Source organism: Aphis gossypii, chromosome 2 (genome assembly GCF_020184175.1).
Source record: "Aphis gossypii isolate Hap1 chromosome 2, ASM2018417v2, whole genome shotgun sequence".
In the NCBI taxonomy this organism is placed as follows: domain Eukaryota; kingdom Metazoa; phylum Arthropoda; class Insecta; order Hemiptera; family Aphididae; genus Aphis; species Aphis gossypii.
Genome location: NC_065531.1, coordinates 65,399,940 through 65,415,469, shown reverse-complemented (window position 1 = coordinate 65,415,469; position 15,530 = coordinate 65,399,940). Strand labels below are relative to the sequence as shown.

Here is a 15,530-nt window from a genome sequence, read left to right as displayed (position 1 = left end):
ACCTTTATAATAACTTATAATTAATAAGGTATAATTTAAAATAATGCATTTATCAAGCTTGTGAATTTGGTGCCACATTGCCATTATTAAGTTGGTTACACACTAAACACTTTTCGGAAAATCACCAAAAAAATAAACATCAAATTTAATGTTAGTATCTAAATTCTTTAAGTCGACGCCAAAAGTAATCTCCATGAACAAATTGTAATTATTAAATGAAAAAAGTTCTATACACAGGTGGATTTTATGCTTAAATTTAATTTAAACATAACTATTGTGTGTATAATATCCTGTATATACTTATATAATATATAAAATAAGTGAATAATTTTTAAAAACTTAATTTGTTTTACAGTTTACAGTTACTAAGTAAAATTGAATGTTACTAGAATGAATCGTATTATTCGTATTAAACTTAATCCAGAATGATCATTATTTATATAGATTAATTTTAGGTAAATAATGTTGTTTGATTTAAATTAAGCATATACAAATATTTAATATAGTGGTCTGACTTATTTTGTTAGTTGTAGAATTAGTTTTTTTAAAACTAAAATGATGGTTAATACTGATATGGTTAAGTAGAGTAGTACCTACAAACTTTATCACATTCTATTGAACTATTAATTTATATCTAACATTACAATATAATTTGAAAAAAAAATAATCAATGTAATGCTATATTTGTGACAATATGCAATATAATATTACAGTTTAATAATGTATAAGTTAATATGTAAAAAAAAGCTACAGCCCCAAAGCCCCCCCTCGGGTGCGCCACTGGAGCATGGTTCAAAGGATCTAGAATAGTCTCAATGCACTGTTTTAACTCTTAATGTTTACATACTACATTATAGGTATTATACTTGACTTAGGTAATTCGGTATTTATTGGATCTACACATAATATAGTCATTATTGTATATTAAAACAAAAGTTTCCGACAATTTTTATTAAGTTTTTTTTATCCTCAAATCTGTCTCACCAAACCATAATATCATAAGTCCTGCATATTTACGTCTATAGTAAAATTAATACTTGAAAAAATGTGGCCATTAATATACTAATAATAAAAATTTCCAGTATTAAACTAAACCCACAAAAAATTAAGATTACAATTATTTAATTATTTGAAAGAAAATGCGTAAATTTAAACAGTATAATATGATACTATGACGCCTTCGAAACGCAAAATACACATTTTGAATGATGAATCGTACTACATCATACTACACGGTGACGCAGTTTGTGAAATGGAATATACTAGGTACTTGACCTCGAAGCACCATACTAATGACATCACATCCAAATGTGGACATTGAAACCAGTCGGTCATGTTTTATTATTTACTTCGAATGTTTATATTATACTCGTAATAATTATATAGTTTGTGATTTATTTACCGAGCAATAATGCACACAGATTAAATAATACGTATCAATAAATTGATATTCTTTATTTAAAATTAACCAAATTATTGATGAATAATTATAATATAAAAAACTTAAATAAGAAATGCAACAGGTATTTTTAAATGTATGCAGGTAAAATATAATTTATAAATATATAAATATTTATATGATTATTAAATACATTTCTATCAATATTTTACTTATTTTATAATAATAAAATTAAACGTTATTTATTTTATTATCGCTGATTTATTTATTTTTAATGGATATAAGTTGGTTAATCGCGTTATAACCATTATATAAAATACATTAAAATGTATCAAAAAGTAATTTCTTTAACGCTCCAACCAAAAATTTTCTTCTAAATTTTTTAAAAGTTTCTTTGTAGAATGTTATTAAAAAAGGTATTATTAATTTTGTAATGTACCTAAAGGAGTTGAACGCAAGAAAATTCCTTACTGTATACAAATATACAATTTACTCTACGTTCAATAGAATTTTTTATTTTAAATTTATGTCCATTTAAAATGTATAGGTACCTATACAGATATTATCTCCAAAGAAAAAATATTTACCGCAAAAACCAAAGTTTTATTACAAAAAATTGGATTCTTGTCAAAAACGAAAGACCATCTTTTATTCAGCACTTGGCATCAGCGTACAACTCTTAAAATACATTTCTTTAGATATTGTACTAGTAGCTCGTAAGAATATTAAAATGTACAGAGTCCATGTTCTATAGACACAGTCATACAGACATACAGATAATAATGAAATAATTTGAAAATTAACTTTATTAGACCATTACAATTTTATTAATTTACAAGTATAAAAATAAAAATAAATATTTGTAGAAAATTTGGTTAATATAACAATTAGTAATTGGTACATGGTACATTGGTACATATGTATTGGTATATGGGCATATAGTATATGGTACCTACTTACATCTACTGCATTCGGGCATTCGGCACATGAATAAAAAGTAGTAAGTTATAAATATTTATGTGCTTATATATCTAAAAAAGTAAATTCATTATTTTATACATATTAATTAATCAAAACTTATTTTTTTTTACGTAACTAAAATTAGTAAGAACTGTTATTTTTAAGCTAAAAATAAAACAATTTATATAAAATTTAAAGAAATACTAGGTACAGAATACTGTAGAGATACTACTAATTCTTGTATTCATGTATAAACATAGATAATACATAATACACAAATATATATTATCTACAAGTATAAAGACGACAAAGGTACTTTTTAATTTATATGTATTACCAAAAATACAGAACATACCTACTATTTTTCAATAACACGTGATATAATAAGTTATATCGACATAACGAAGCTAGATGTACTTACTTACAAAAGTAAGTCAACAAGCAGTCGTGGCCGAGCGGTTAAGGCGTCTGACTAGAAATCAGATTCCCTCTGGGAGCGTAGGTTCGAATCCTACCGACTGCGAGTTAATTTTAAATTCGTCTTGGAATTTCAGAATAAATTATTTGTAGATCATGATGGTTATTTTATTTTCATAAAGCTATTTACATATTATAATTCTGAACATTTTAAATTACAAGCAAAAAAAGTATAAATAATTATGTTCATTATTTAATGGTATTAATTAAATATATATTAATATATTATTGTATTATGATGATTTTAGATTTTTAAATAAACGTATTACATTATAATTTAATATTATTATTATTATTTTAATGTGCTTCAGAATATTTAAAAATAAATAATATGTCATACAATATTATTTAAAATAGAAGTATATTCTAAAGCTATATGTTTTAGCAATATTTGGATAAATAAATTCATACTTTTAAGGAACTTGAACAATTTTTAACCTATTTAAAATAATTTTTTTTTAATGTATACTTATGTTAGTGTATTGAATATTTATGTATGAACATGTTACTATCGAAAAATTTATAATTATTATACAATATTAATTTTTTTTTTTTTTTTATATTAAACTATGCTCAATGTCATTGCTCACACTTTGCACTAACTTTGATTTAATTAATGATTATTTTTTATATATTAACAGGGATCCAATAAGTTAATGAAAAGTCGGATGTTGCGTGTATGTAGATACGTATTATAAAGGAATAAAACCAACGCCCAAACATGGGTCTTAACATTGATCCGATAGCGCGCTAGCGCGACCCCCTACACTTCTCCCAGTCACGAGTCAGTACGTCGTACGATATACGTAGTACGGTGCGATCGAGTTGCGTGTTCCACATACCGGTCATGGGGATTGTCTGCAGGGTTGGCTGTGAGGTGAAAAATTCCGCAAATTTATACAACAATGACAATAGGAAAAACTGCAGAAAATGTCGGTAAGTGCATAGTCAAACGGTGTTTATATAACAACAATGTAATGCATTCTTTTGTTTACTGTATAATAGAACAACCATAGGTAAAATAAAATACCTACATAAAAAAATATTAAAATCTCAACACCAATAAAGTTCGAATGATTTGATATTTAATATATTTTACGTTATACATTTCACCAAACTTTTTATTCTATCTATATTTAGTTCATGTCTTAAAATTTATACTTCTAAAGTTTCACTTTGATGTATATATTTTTTACTTTTACAACATTTTTATTAATTCCATTTTTCATTCATTCGAATAACAAAATAAGCAATAGCTATTTATTTTTTTAATGTAATTATTCTTATTTTACATAATATTATTTACGTTACCTCAAAATAATGATACATTTTATATACACATTTATAAAATGTGCACACACACATACAACATTTTTAAAATAATAAAGAACTATAGAGAAATTGTAAGTATGCATTATTTTATTTTATTAGACTAACTATGTAGGTAAAGTTAGATGTTAGTTCTTCCAATTGATGCTTACAAGAATATTCCAAAATGTTATTCTATCTACTCATCCATTCAAGTCTCCAACACTGCATACGCATTCTCAATTATAATTTACAAAAAGAAAGATACCACAAAAGATTTCTTAGAAAATATATTTAAAAAAATTATTAGATAAGTAGCTAGTATTTAGTATAATTATTATATACATTTTATAAATAGCAGGTATATGCAATAGACTAATAAATACCATGTTAAATATAAAATACCTAATGGAAATATTACCGTTGAAACGGCAAAAGTTTGAATACTAACCTTTTAGTTCAAAAAGTTTGTACATCTAATATTATTTAATGAATATTTCTACAATCTACACTAAAGAAAAAATATAATTTCGTACCTATACTATTTAAAAATATACTGAAATAAGTATTAAAAATTATAATAAAGATAAAACTTAAAATTAATAAAATCATCAACAACGTGTTACTATATTATCTAGTTATTAGATATGTTTCCAGATTATCATTTATTTCAATAGATATATCATACATGAATCGAATTTTTTAAATAGGTATCATAATACTATATGTTATTGGTTAAAAAAATAATTTCTTTTACCGTATTATTCAATTTTTTTTACTTTCAAGTGATAAAATTACTCATGTTTAATTAATGTCTGAGTATAAAATATTTTAATTATTATTGAGGTCTCATTTTACAAAACAAAACAAAAAACATAATACTTTTAAATTTAAATGGAATTTAATAAATATGATAGTTTGATAAATTACGATTTTAATATAATATTATATGATGTAATTTGTATACTACTAAATAGGTAGGTAGTGCATAATATATTAAATATTAAAATTCACTTTTACCTATAATACTTTAATACAAATATGTAAAAATTCCAATTTTCAGTAACCTATATTGTAAAATTTACTATTAATTAGAAGTTGGTTTGTTATAAAATATGGTTTGAATTCCTTACAAAACACGAGTTTTTATTATTTAATATAATTTAGAATAGAATTATAATAATACATAAATGTTTCGAGAATCTTTAATAAAATATACAATGGAAAAATATTTAATTAAATTTCTAATAATAAATAATCTTATTATTTTTGTAATAAATACTTCTGAGCTAATGATTTTTTTAATCTTAAATAAAAATGGCATAATAATCAATAGACAAATACTAATATAATATGTTCTTATATATTTCTTTCTTTTTTTTTTTTAATAATATTCCTGTACAGTAGCGGTTCTTGACCTTTTTAAAGCCCGACTCCCTATAAAGCTAAAATTTCATCAAGATTTTAAGTGACTCTTTTATTAAGATAACATTAAAAAGTAATGACAAATTAATATGATTTCATTATATTAAAATAAAAATAATAAATACTTGATACATTTATTACAGTACTAATATTTAAAATCTATTACACTAAGTTTATTTAAAATCAATCTTTAAAAAAGTTAACATTATGTACTCATATTATAGGTGCATTATATTTTTAAATTTAATATACCTAACTAGTATGATGTTGTTAGTTAGAAATTATTTTATCAAATATTCTTGGTTCAATAGATTTGGTTACTTATTCTTATAATTATTAATTTATTCAGCCAACTTCTTAACTTAATTTTACTACGTAAAAAAGTATAAACATAGGTATAATTCATTTTGGCTGGTGGACAATTTGCAACTGACGCTTAAATAATGGAACACAGATAAAAAACGTGTGTTATTGGTTATTTTTAAGTCTAAATTTAGAAGTATTTTCCTAATTTTATTAAATGAATTATACGTTTTATAGTTGGCAAGCCCAAATTATTATTAATTGTAATTTTCAATAATGGTTATGATTATCATCATGATGGGCATAGCCGTTTTTGACCAAAAACGTACCCTTCCTTTTCGACCTAATTTAAAAAAGACTGATTCCCTTTTCAGCCAAAAAAAATTTTTTATAATATATGTAAAAAAATAAAATAATTTCTGGTATATAATTTTTTATAAGTGGCATAAAATGTTGTAAAATAATAGATAGAACATTTTTAAAATATAAGAATATTAATATACTAACATTATTTTTATGTTAATGTACCACAATATAATACAATATTATATAACAATTTTAAAAATACTAAAAAATTTAATTTTAGGTTTTTCAATTTATCTTACAATTGCAATTGGAGAATTATTATTCATAAGAATACAATTCTTGACGAAATTATTTACAAAACGATATTAATAATACATCATTCACGACAAAAATTATCAGTATTGTTTCATATATTAAAGTTTAAAGTTTAAAAGTTTGAGTTTTAAAGTTCTGCAAATCAAATTCAAATTTCTTGGTACTATTCATTACAAATATTTACAATCTTGTATCTTTTGACAAAATTACTTATTATTATTATTATTTTATTATTTTATATAATATTATACATATTGTGACATATTAATATAAAAATAATGTTGATTTAATAATAATTAAATATATAAATAATTTTTTATATTTTATGCAACTTATAGTTTTAATAATATTCTAAAATTTCATAATTATATAATTGCCATAATAATTTTACAAAAATATATGTTTTGGTCGAAAAGTGAATCGGCCGAAAAGGAAAGTGCACGTTTTTGGTCGAAAACGGTCTCGCCCATCATGATAATACAAGAATTTGGCGATTCTAAAAATTGTTGGTATCCCCCCCCCTCCCTCAGTTTGAGAAGAATCGCTTCAATAAGTACAGTATCTGTTCACAAATTACTATTATTTTATTTAAATATTTACCATTAAAAAAGTATTACTTAAATACTATCAAATACAGCATTAGAAAAAAAATGTTCATATGCCCTTAACATTAAATCCATTATTCGTCAAACAAATCACTAAACAACTTTGTTTAAAATCATATAAACCTTAATTTGTATAATGAAAAATAATGTAAAACTTTCTATTTTTAAATTAATACAGTGATGTGAAAAAGGTATCTGAGGTGGCTACGGCTTCTTAAACATTTCAAGAAAATTTTAAAATGATTTCAATGTTCTGTTAACTTAATGCGTAATACGCAACTATGTATTAAAACTATAGTTTTTATAAACGTTATTCCAAAAGTTTAAAATTGTATATATACCTATGTCAATAGTATACCAAATTTTTAAAAGATCTTAAATAAGTTTAACCTATATATTCATGTTATTGACTACACAAGCAAAATTTTACGTTACTGAATTATGTTTTAATTAAATCACTTTGGAATTATAATCATTTTCTATAAATATATATTTAAAACTTAAACCTTAAACCTTTTTGAAAACATTAATAATATATTGGCCAAATACCAAGAAATCATAAATACGCTCGAGTATAATAAGTTTTACATAAAAACACGACCACTAAAAAAATCGACTCATCTCCTTCACTTATATAGATGCACAGTAACTCAGCATAAATATTTCATCATTATAAGATTATAATCACAACACTTCAACGTATGTTTGATATATATTTTATGGTTATCAGTTATAATATGAGTACTAATTGGATCATGAAGTGGTGACGCGTCGAAATATCTCCGGTGAAAATGTTAACAGACTTTTTAACGTAAAAATTTTGAAATCTTTACATATTATAATATTATATTAAATTAATAAAACATTCAAATTGTGTTAAGATGAACATTCGCCAGTGAATATATTATCACATATTTACGTATATTATAATTAATTGTACACCTATTTATTAGTATAGAATGTAATGAAATGAAATATATATTTTTCCGATGACAATATTTGTTCAAATTTTTAACTATCCCACTAGTATCCAACAAACTTTATTATATTTACATCAAAAATAATTTTTAAAAAGTTTTTAACAGAAGGTTTTTAAGAAAAGTTAAAAAAAAAACCTATATTATATCTACACTACATACAAATACATCGGTACATGTATATGTCTAATTTCTACTGAACATAGTTGACATAAGAATGTCGATGTTGATTATTTGTTAGATACGAGATACGAGAAGAGGATTAAATTAAATTTACCTACAGTAAATATAATATATATTTTTTTTTGTTATTAATTTTTTTTTTAAATTTTTACATAGCAACCGGTTGCTATAAACAATCACCGTTGGACTGTTAACATTCTCGGTGTTGCACAAATTAACAGAATGACCCCCGCCATAAGATACATACATATCAAAAATTGTTAAAATTAAATTTAGTCAATTCTTTATAGTGACTACTGTTAAAAAAATTGTTAACTACCAAGGTAATATAGCTATACATAATACTATAATAATGCATTGCTCAGCATGCTATAAAAAAATGAGAGTAAAAAAAAAGACACAAATATTCCAAATGATAACAATGCTCAATACAGTTGTTATTAATTTATTTTACTGCGAGTTCTAAGAGAAAATATAACATAAAGGCTCAAAATATATCGCAGACAACGAAATAACATTAATTTAACTAATGAACCAAATTCCAATCACATGAAACATCACTCATATAATAAATATTATGAGACACGGAACTACGGAAGTTAAAAGTTTAAAAAAACAAATTATTAAACATTATAAATAAATTGTTAAAAAATAACAAATCGACCATGTTTATGGTACACTAATATTATTTTTTTAGACCTGAAAAGTGAGTAGTGAAATTAATGCAACTATAGGAGGAAATGCTAAAGTCTTTAATGCCCTTATTTTATGGAAAAATTAGCGCACACAAAATATCCAAGATATTTTTTGATTAGAATAAAATTACTAAAATGCGGTCGTTTTTTTATAAGATTTTCATTTTATTCATATTATTACCTACTTAAAGATATTTTATAAGTATAGAAAAACATTTCATGTTTATAAATTGTAATGAATTTCAGAAAAGCTTTATTGGTGTAGATATAGTATAAATACTGCCGCAGTGCAGTCCCAGAATATCACGATTTAATTTTATACATTTTATTATTTATTATACCTATGTTTTGTGAAACAATAATAACAATATAATATAGAAGCAAATTTCACTAATCCACAATTCAAAAGTCTTTATCAATTTTATATTTTTATCTAAGAAGTAACATTTTTTATTCGTATTTCTATAGGTATCAGCTTAAAAAAATGTTAAGTATGTAAAAAAAAATACCACTGATCAAGTGAGATTAGGAGATACTGACGACCCGCTTCATATTTTAAGTTGTCACAATGACAATTATTTGAATCTAGATAATATGTGTATAAAGACTTTTTAAAAAAAATTAACGAATGCGATTGTTAAATCTTCATAATTTTAAATTATCATTAAGAGACTTTGGTACCTAATTACTAAAACGAATAGGTATGTCACAAATGTCTACATGCGTTAAATACAGAAAAATTACACAAGTGTAAATTAAATAGGTAAATATGATTTATAGAAAAACGTTGTTAAAGTAATTATTAGATACCGTATGAAATAATTATTAATTTGTTAATGTTTTTATATTACTAAACTTATAAATTATATATTTATTTCAATATGTATAATAGTAACCAAGCAGTAGGCTAAAAATAAATATTTTATTTAATATGCATTTGACAGTGGTAGTGGTCACATAAGGGTTGTAATCCATGTGTATACAATTTTAGCACTTCTGTAATTTGAATTTTAGTTGTCCCCATGTATCTCGTACATAAGTTGTATTACACGTATAATTAATATAGAAATCAAAAAATAGATATCGATAACATAAGTTATAACGAAACATATTTATTTAAGTTCAACCATAATAATTACTCGTTTCAAAGTATATACTCGTATCAATCAATAATCAAAATAAAATAATAGGCGTCAACGGAACTTGTACAAATAATTTACATAATTTTTTCTCTATTTAGCTGTAAAAGTCCTCGTAGTGAGTATGAAATTATGGTATATATAATATTATTTTCCAAGTATGTAGAGTGTGAAGGAAGTACAACGCGTTATCATATACCTACTATACGACTATAATATATTATTTTGTATCTACGCTAAAGCCCAAAGTTAGTCGGAACTAAACTTCCTGACGACGTCTTCTAACAGCAGTTTTCCCAAGAGACCCGCGGACTTTTAATTATGCATCACAGCGTGTTAATGTCTCATGACTCGTTTATGGATGGGGGATGGATAGTGATTTGTTTATTTTTAATCTCGACGGTAGGTAGTCATATAAGCATAAATGATATGAAAAGGTCTACATATTAGGTTTATTTTATTTGCTAACCCTTCAAATATAATCACGGTTCAAAGAATACCTATATCGTTAGATTGGTAACCAGGTGTGTATAAAGTTAATGTAGCTAATTATGTGTAAGATGTAACCAAATTCCTAGGATTTATATCGTATCAAAAGGGATCCTGAGAGTGGGATAAGTAGGTTAACTGAGACAATTATCCTAAACCCTAATTAAAACTCCTCATCGTGATAAATTCAATTGTAAAAATATCAGCCCAGTACAGCAGGAAAAAAGTATTATTAATTATTTGTAAGCGACGACCAGTAGTGGACTGGCCAGATGGGACAATGGAACTAATCCAACCGGGTCGCAGGCTTTCTAAGGCTGGCAAGTTGAACAATGTAAATTTATAAGCTTTTTAATAAAATATTATTACAAAAGTTACTATCAAAATAAATATATTATTTAGGCATTTAGGCATACTATAGATAATAAACAATAATGAAAATATAAAATTTATTCAGCCAGGAACTAGGTACTGTTTATAACTTTTAATATACAAAATAATAAGGATAATTGCATTTATATGCAGTGTCAGCAACGTACGAACCGCGTGCTATTATAAAATAAATATAGGTAGGTATAGTCATTTTTGATTAGCATGTTATGCAATGGGACAACTATAGACTTGAAATCTTAAGAGGATTTTGCTAAGCTTTTGTCTGAAAAGTGACACAGAAATTTACTCTTTGATATATATGACATTTTATATAGATAAAAGATGATATTTAAGTTCTTTTTAAGTTCTAGCTTCTTAGACTTTTGAAAAAAGTTACACAAATGTTAGTCTCAATTTTTTATTTGTGCATGAAAATTGAAATACTTTCTGCAAATAGTAGAGATTATTAAACTAGTGAATATCTTGTTAACATCGAATTAACAAACTAATGAATAAATTAGATCAATTTAACAACATAATATAGGTAAGCACACAAAACATATACGCCATAGTATAAATCGTCTAACAACAAAATTATAATTTAAATTATACATATTATATATTATTTATTCGTATTTATACCTATATTGACTATTTGTATTATAATCATTTACAAATATTGTTTTATGATTTTTAAAAAAAAAATTTTTAATCCACATTTTTTTTTATTGTAGCGAGTGTTAAAAATTTTAGGAGAGTAAAGCCCTTTACAGTCCATCTTTAATCGGGACGGTTACCCCTGCTTTCCTAATGGATCGGACCTCCCTCTCCCACTGTAAGCCACTGGCGATAACATAGTTTATAAAATTATATCTACATCTAAATTTATCGTAAAAATCTATTATAACAATTATTAACCGATAGTAAATTTTAACAAAATTAAAATTTCTAATTTTTTTTTTTTTTTTTATTAATATTTTGTAACAGGTACAAGGCTATTTTTACTTAATTATCATAATAAACAGTAATTTTGAATAATATTAGTATTGTAGCAGGTACCTATAATAAATTCTTATAAAACGTAAGTGTGTATAAAATACCTATGACATCGTACAGAGTACACACGTACCTACCTACGCATAAAATATAATTAAGTATGGATAAAAATCTAAGGCTGCCCCCTAGCTTTACTATGTATCCCCCTACTTGATCGTTAAATTGACTTAAACTTATTCATAAAAGTGGGAGTCGTTAGTAATTAAATATACCAAATGATAAGCCGTATTCATTGTATAAAATATATTATGTTCATAAATCGTGTATATATATCGGCATATTATAATCGGCGATACGCGCTCAACAGCTGCGAGTGGTGTACAGACAGCTGACGTGCGCCCGTTTGTATATTTCTCCGAATACACAACGCTGTCGAAAATTAAGTACCTATACTAACAGCAGAGAGGCTGCAAAATATTATACATACAACTATACAAGTAAGTACGTGCGACTTGTACCTACAAATTACAATTGCCAACACAATTTTCTTTCGTCTCCCCCCGACTAAATTTCTTGGGCACTTACGTCAAACGTCCGGCATATTCTCGTGATTCCACCGGCGGTGACGTCCCGGCGATGGTGTGCGAGTCCGAAAATTATGCGAGCGCGGACGACGAGATATGCCGCATTCGCAGCCATAACGACCGCGACACGTACGGTCCAACTGAAGCAGAATTACGAACTGCGTCTTCCCGCCGCCTGTGAGAGACGCATAGTCGGTCCCGCCCACCCCCCCATATCATCGCTTTAATCGGTCCGCGTGCGCGTGATAGTCTACCGCCGACGCGAGTTGTCGACCGTTGTCGTAGTCGCCGTGATAAAACCATAATCGCCAGTGCAACCGTGACCCAGGACATCGCGCGACCGATCGCACATGCACTGTTTCTGTAAACAGCTGATTAGAAGTTTGACTTTTTCGCGATATGATATTGATAGGCAGCAGCAATACGCCGTCTCGAGTAAGTTTTCGACTTAATTTTGAGTTCTAAATTCTAATATATTTTCGGTCGTCCTACACCGTCGTTCCGTTTTCACTCGTTCCCGATCCTCAAGAAAATACCGTAAGTTCAACATGTTTATATTAAGTATCGTAATAAACCGTATATAGTTCTAATATTTCTGCTCTAACACGCTTAATTATGTGGCTTATAAAGTCCACAATTATAATAGGTGTCAGGCGATGAGTCTTGACGACCTAGACAATCTTGTATAAACGTCTCAGTCATCGAATACCTTTTCCGATTTTTTTATTGATAATCCTCTCTTCTTATTGAAATCTATAATTGCACAGTATCCAATTATTGGCTTTAACAGCCTTGATGTTTCTATCCAGTATACAGTATAGTAGTATACTATTTATAATTAATGATATTTTCTAATATAAATATTCCAATTTTTTTTAACTACTCAAATATATACTAATACATATTTACTGATTCCAGAATATGGGTGGAGAACTTGGAAATCTTAAAACTGATATTCGTGGAGTTATAACTACCAAATTGTCTCCATTTGAGCAAAAAGCATTTAAAGGACTTATTTCTCATGGAGTTCCCAATTCCATTAAAAGGACAGCCTCTAATTTACCATTCATAGTTCCACCAATGATTGTTGGTTATCTCGTCTACGATTGGGCTGTTCACGCTCATCATGAAAGTTTGAGGAAGAATCCTGCTGACTTTGCCAATGACAAATAACTTATTTTTAATTCTACTGTAAAAGTTAATCATCTTAAACTATTGTAGAAAAGAAATTTATTTGTCAATCATGATTATTTGTAAAGCAACAGTAAAAATTATTAAAATGTTTTAATTTGTTAATTAGCTAAAATAAATTTAATTTAATCATTAAATTAATAAAAAAAAGTACACATGATTTATTTTTTTTATCATACTTAGAAATTAAAATTAAAATTTATGTTCAATCTATAAAAATTCAGATGAATAGAAAATGCCCAGCATTACATAGGTACAAGGTTATTCATCCAATTTAAAATTCTTAAATCTTTTTTAATTTTTAGGTTTAAAGTAACATAATATAATGATGCATTAATTAAAAGAATATTTCAAATTTATGTAATGGTACTAATAAATTAAATTTAAAAAAAAATAAATAAATAATAACGGAATCAACATAAAATTAAAAATCAATTTAAACAAAATAAATTTTAATGAATTATTAATTTTATTAAGTAGGTATTTTTTTTTTTTTATTATTAATATTAATATTTTGTGATACATCAAAATTATGAGTTATAATCTAGTTGGATCCATCAATCCTCTCATATATGATATAATTTTAATTTTAATATTTTTAAATACAATTAGCCATTTGTTTATAAATCAAATTTACGATATTTACTAAAAAAATATAAGTATGAAATATAGTTAAATCGCTACACATCCGCTAATTAAAGGGTTTAATCTAAGCAATTTTGATGCTATTTCAAGAAGAAAAAATTTTAATGTTTTATTAAAATAGGTAGATAATTTAAGAATTAATTCAAAATATTTTAAAAATGGTTCCATATCAGCACCAAGAAGGATTGTTACATAATAAGATTATATCAAAAATCCTTTTTGCGCAGGATAAATGTACAAGTAGGTTATTAGAGTAAATTTACCAATTTTTGAACTACCTAGGAGTACATTTTATTTATATCGTTATTGTAACATTCTTATTTTTTTTAAATCAATACTCAATAAATTTTAATAAAAAAAATAAAATAACGCCATTCTTGTATGACACTTTATTCCTACAGTTAACGTATTTAAAAAGAACATAATTTTTGTATAGATAGGTATTTAATTTCAACCTAACAAACATTCTTGCTTCTATTCTTAATATTTTAACTGTCCCAATTTAAATAATATATCTAAACATTTATTATTTAAAGAACTTTCATTATCTACATTTCTTAATTCACGTTTCAAATTTAGTTTCATTCTTACTTTTTTATAGCTTACTATTAAAATAATAAAACAAAGTAGGTACCTAGATAGTAGAACAGAACCTGTAAAGTACCCACAAACCTTGATAAGCAGAAATATATTTAAATAAAAACTAAAGTAGGTACTAACCACTAGATAGTACCCCTAAGTTCGAACATTTTGTCTAGGTAATATGTAGTTTTATAAAAAAAACAATTAATAAATATTCTGTATATTATACTTAAGTAAGAGTATGTAATTTAAATTATATACAAAAAATCTACTTTATATCTAAGGTATAGATTGCATTTATACTTATCAAACTTGTACATTTTTTATGAAGGGTTGATTGATTTTTTGGTCTATATTTACATACCATATGGTCAAAATGTGATATGTCATAAGCTCATAACTTATATTTTTTCACATGTTTATAATCTTAAACACTTACCTGTTAACTGTAAAATATAATACAGGTAATTTATTGATTTCTTACATTTTAAAAGCCAGCAGCAGTAACTACCTGTATATTATTACCATATCAACAAATATTTTACTAAAAGTAGATACAACTTCAACAGAGAAAAAATA

The 15,530-nt window shown here is 25.5% G+C and overlaps 2 protein-coding genes and 1 non-coding gene across 3 annotated transcripts in view; 2 read left to right on the top strand and 1 right to left on the bottom strand.

Annotated features, from left to right (window-relative positions):
- The window catches only part of LOC114124026 (calcium uniporter protein, mitochondrial), a 71,328-nt gene extending 58,620 nt beyond the window's left edge, over nt 1-12,708 (bottom strand). Inside the window, exon 1 of the mRNA XM_027987185.2 lies at nt 12,535-12,708. Coding sequence (XP_027842986.1) covers nt 12,535-12,648 — 114 coding nt within the window. The 5' untranslated portion in view covers nt 12,649-12,708. The remainder of the gene's footprint in view (nt 1-12,534) is intronic.
- On the top strand, nt 2,801-2,882 carry Trnas-aga (transfer RNA serine (anticodon AGA)). Its single transcript has one exon. It is a non-coding gene; the product is annotated as a tRNA-Ser (tRNA).
- A 194-nt stretch (nt 12,709-12,902) lies between the features above and the next one.
- On the top strand, nt 12,903-13,877 carry LOC114124028 (cytochrome b-c1 complex subunit 8). The gene is made up of 2 exons (XM_027987189.2): nt 12,903-13,070; nt 13,452-13,877. Exon 2 carries the CDS (start codon nt 13,455-13,457, stop codon nt 13,704-13,706), a length of 252 nt encoding a protein of 83 aa, XP_027842990.1. The 5' UTR covers nt 12,903-13,070; nt 13,452-13,454; the 3' UTR covers nt 13,707-13,877.
- The last annotated feature ends 1,653 nt before the right edge of the window (nt 13,878-15,530 follow it).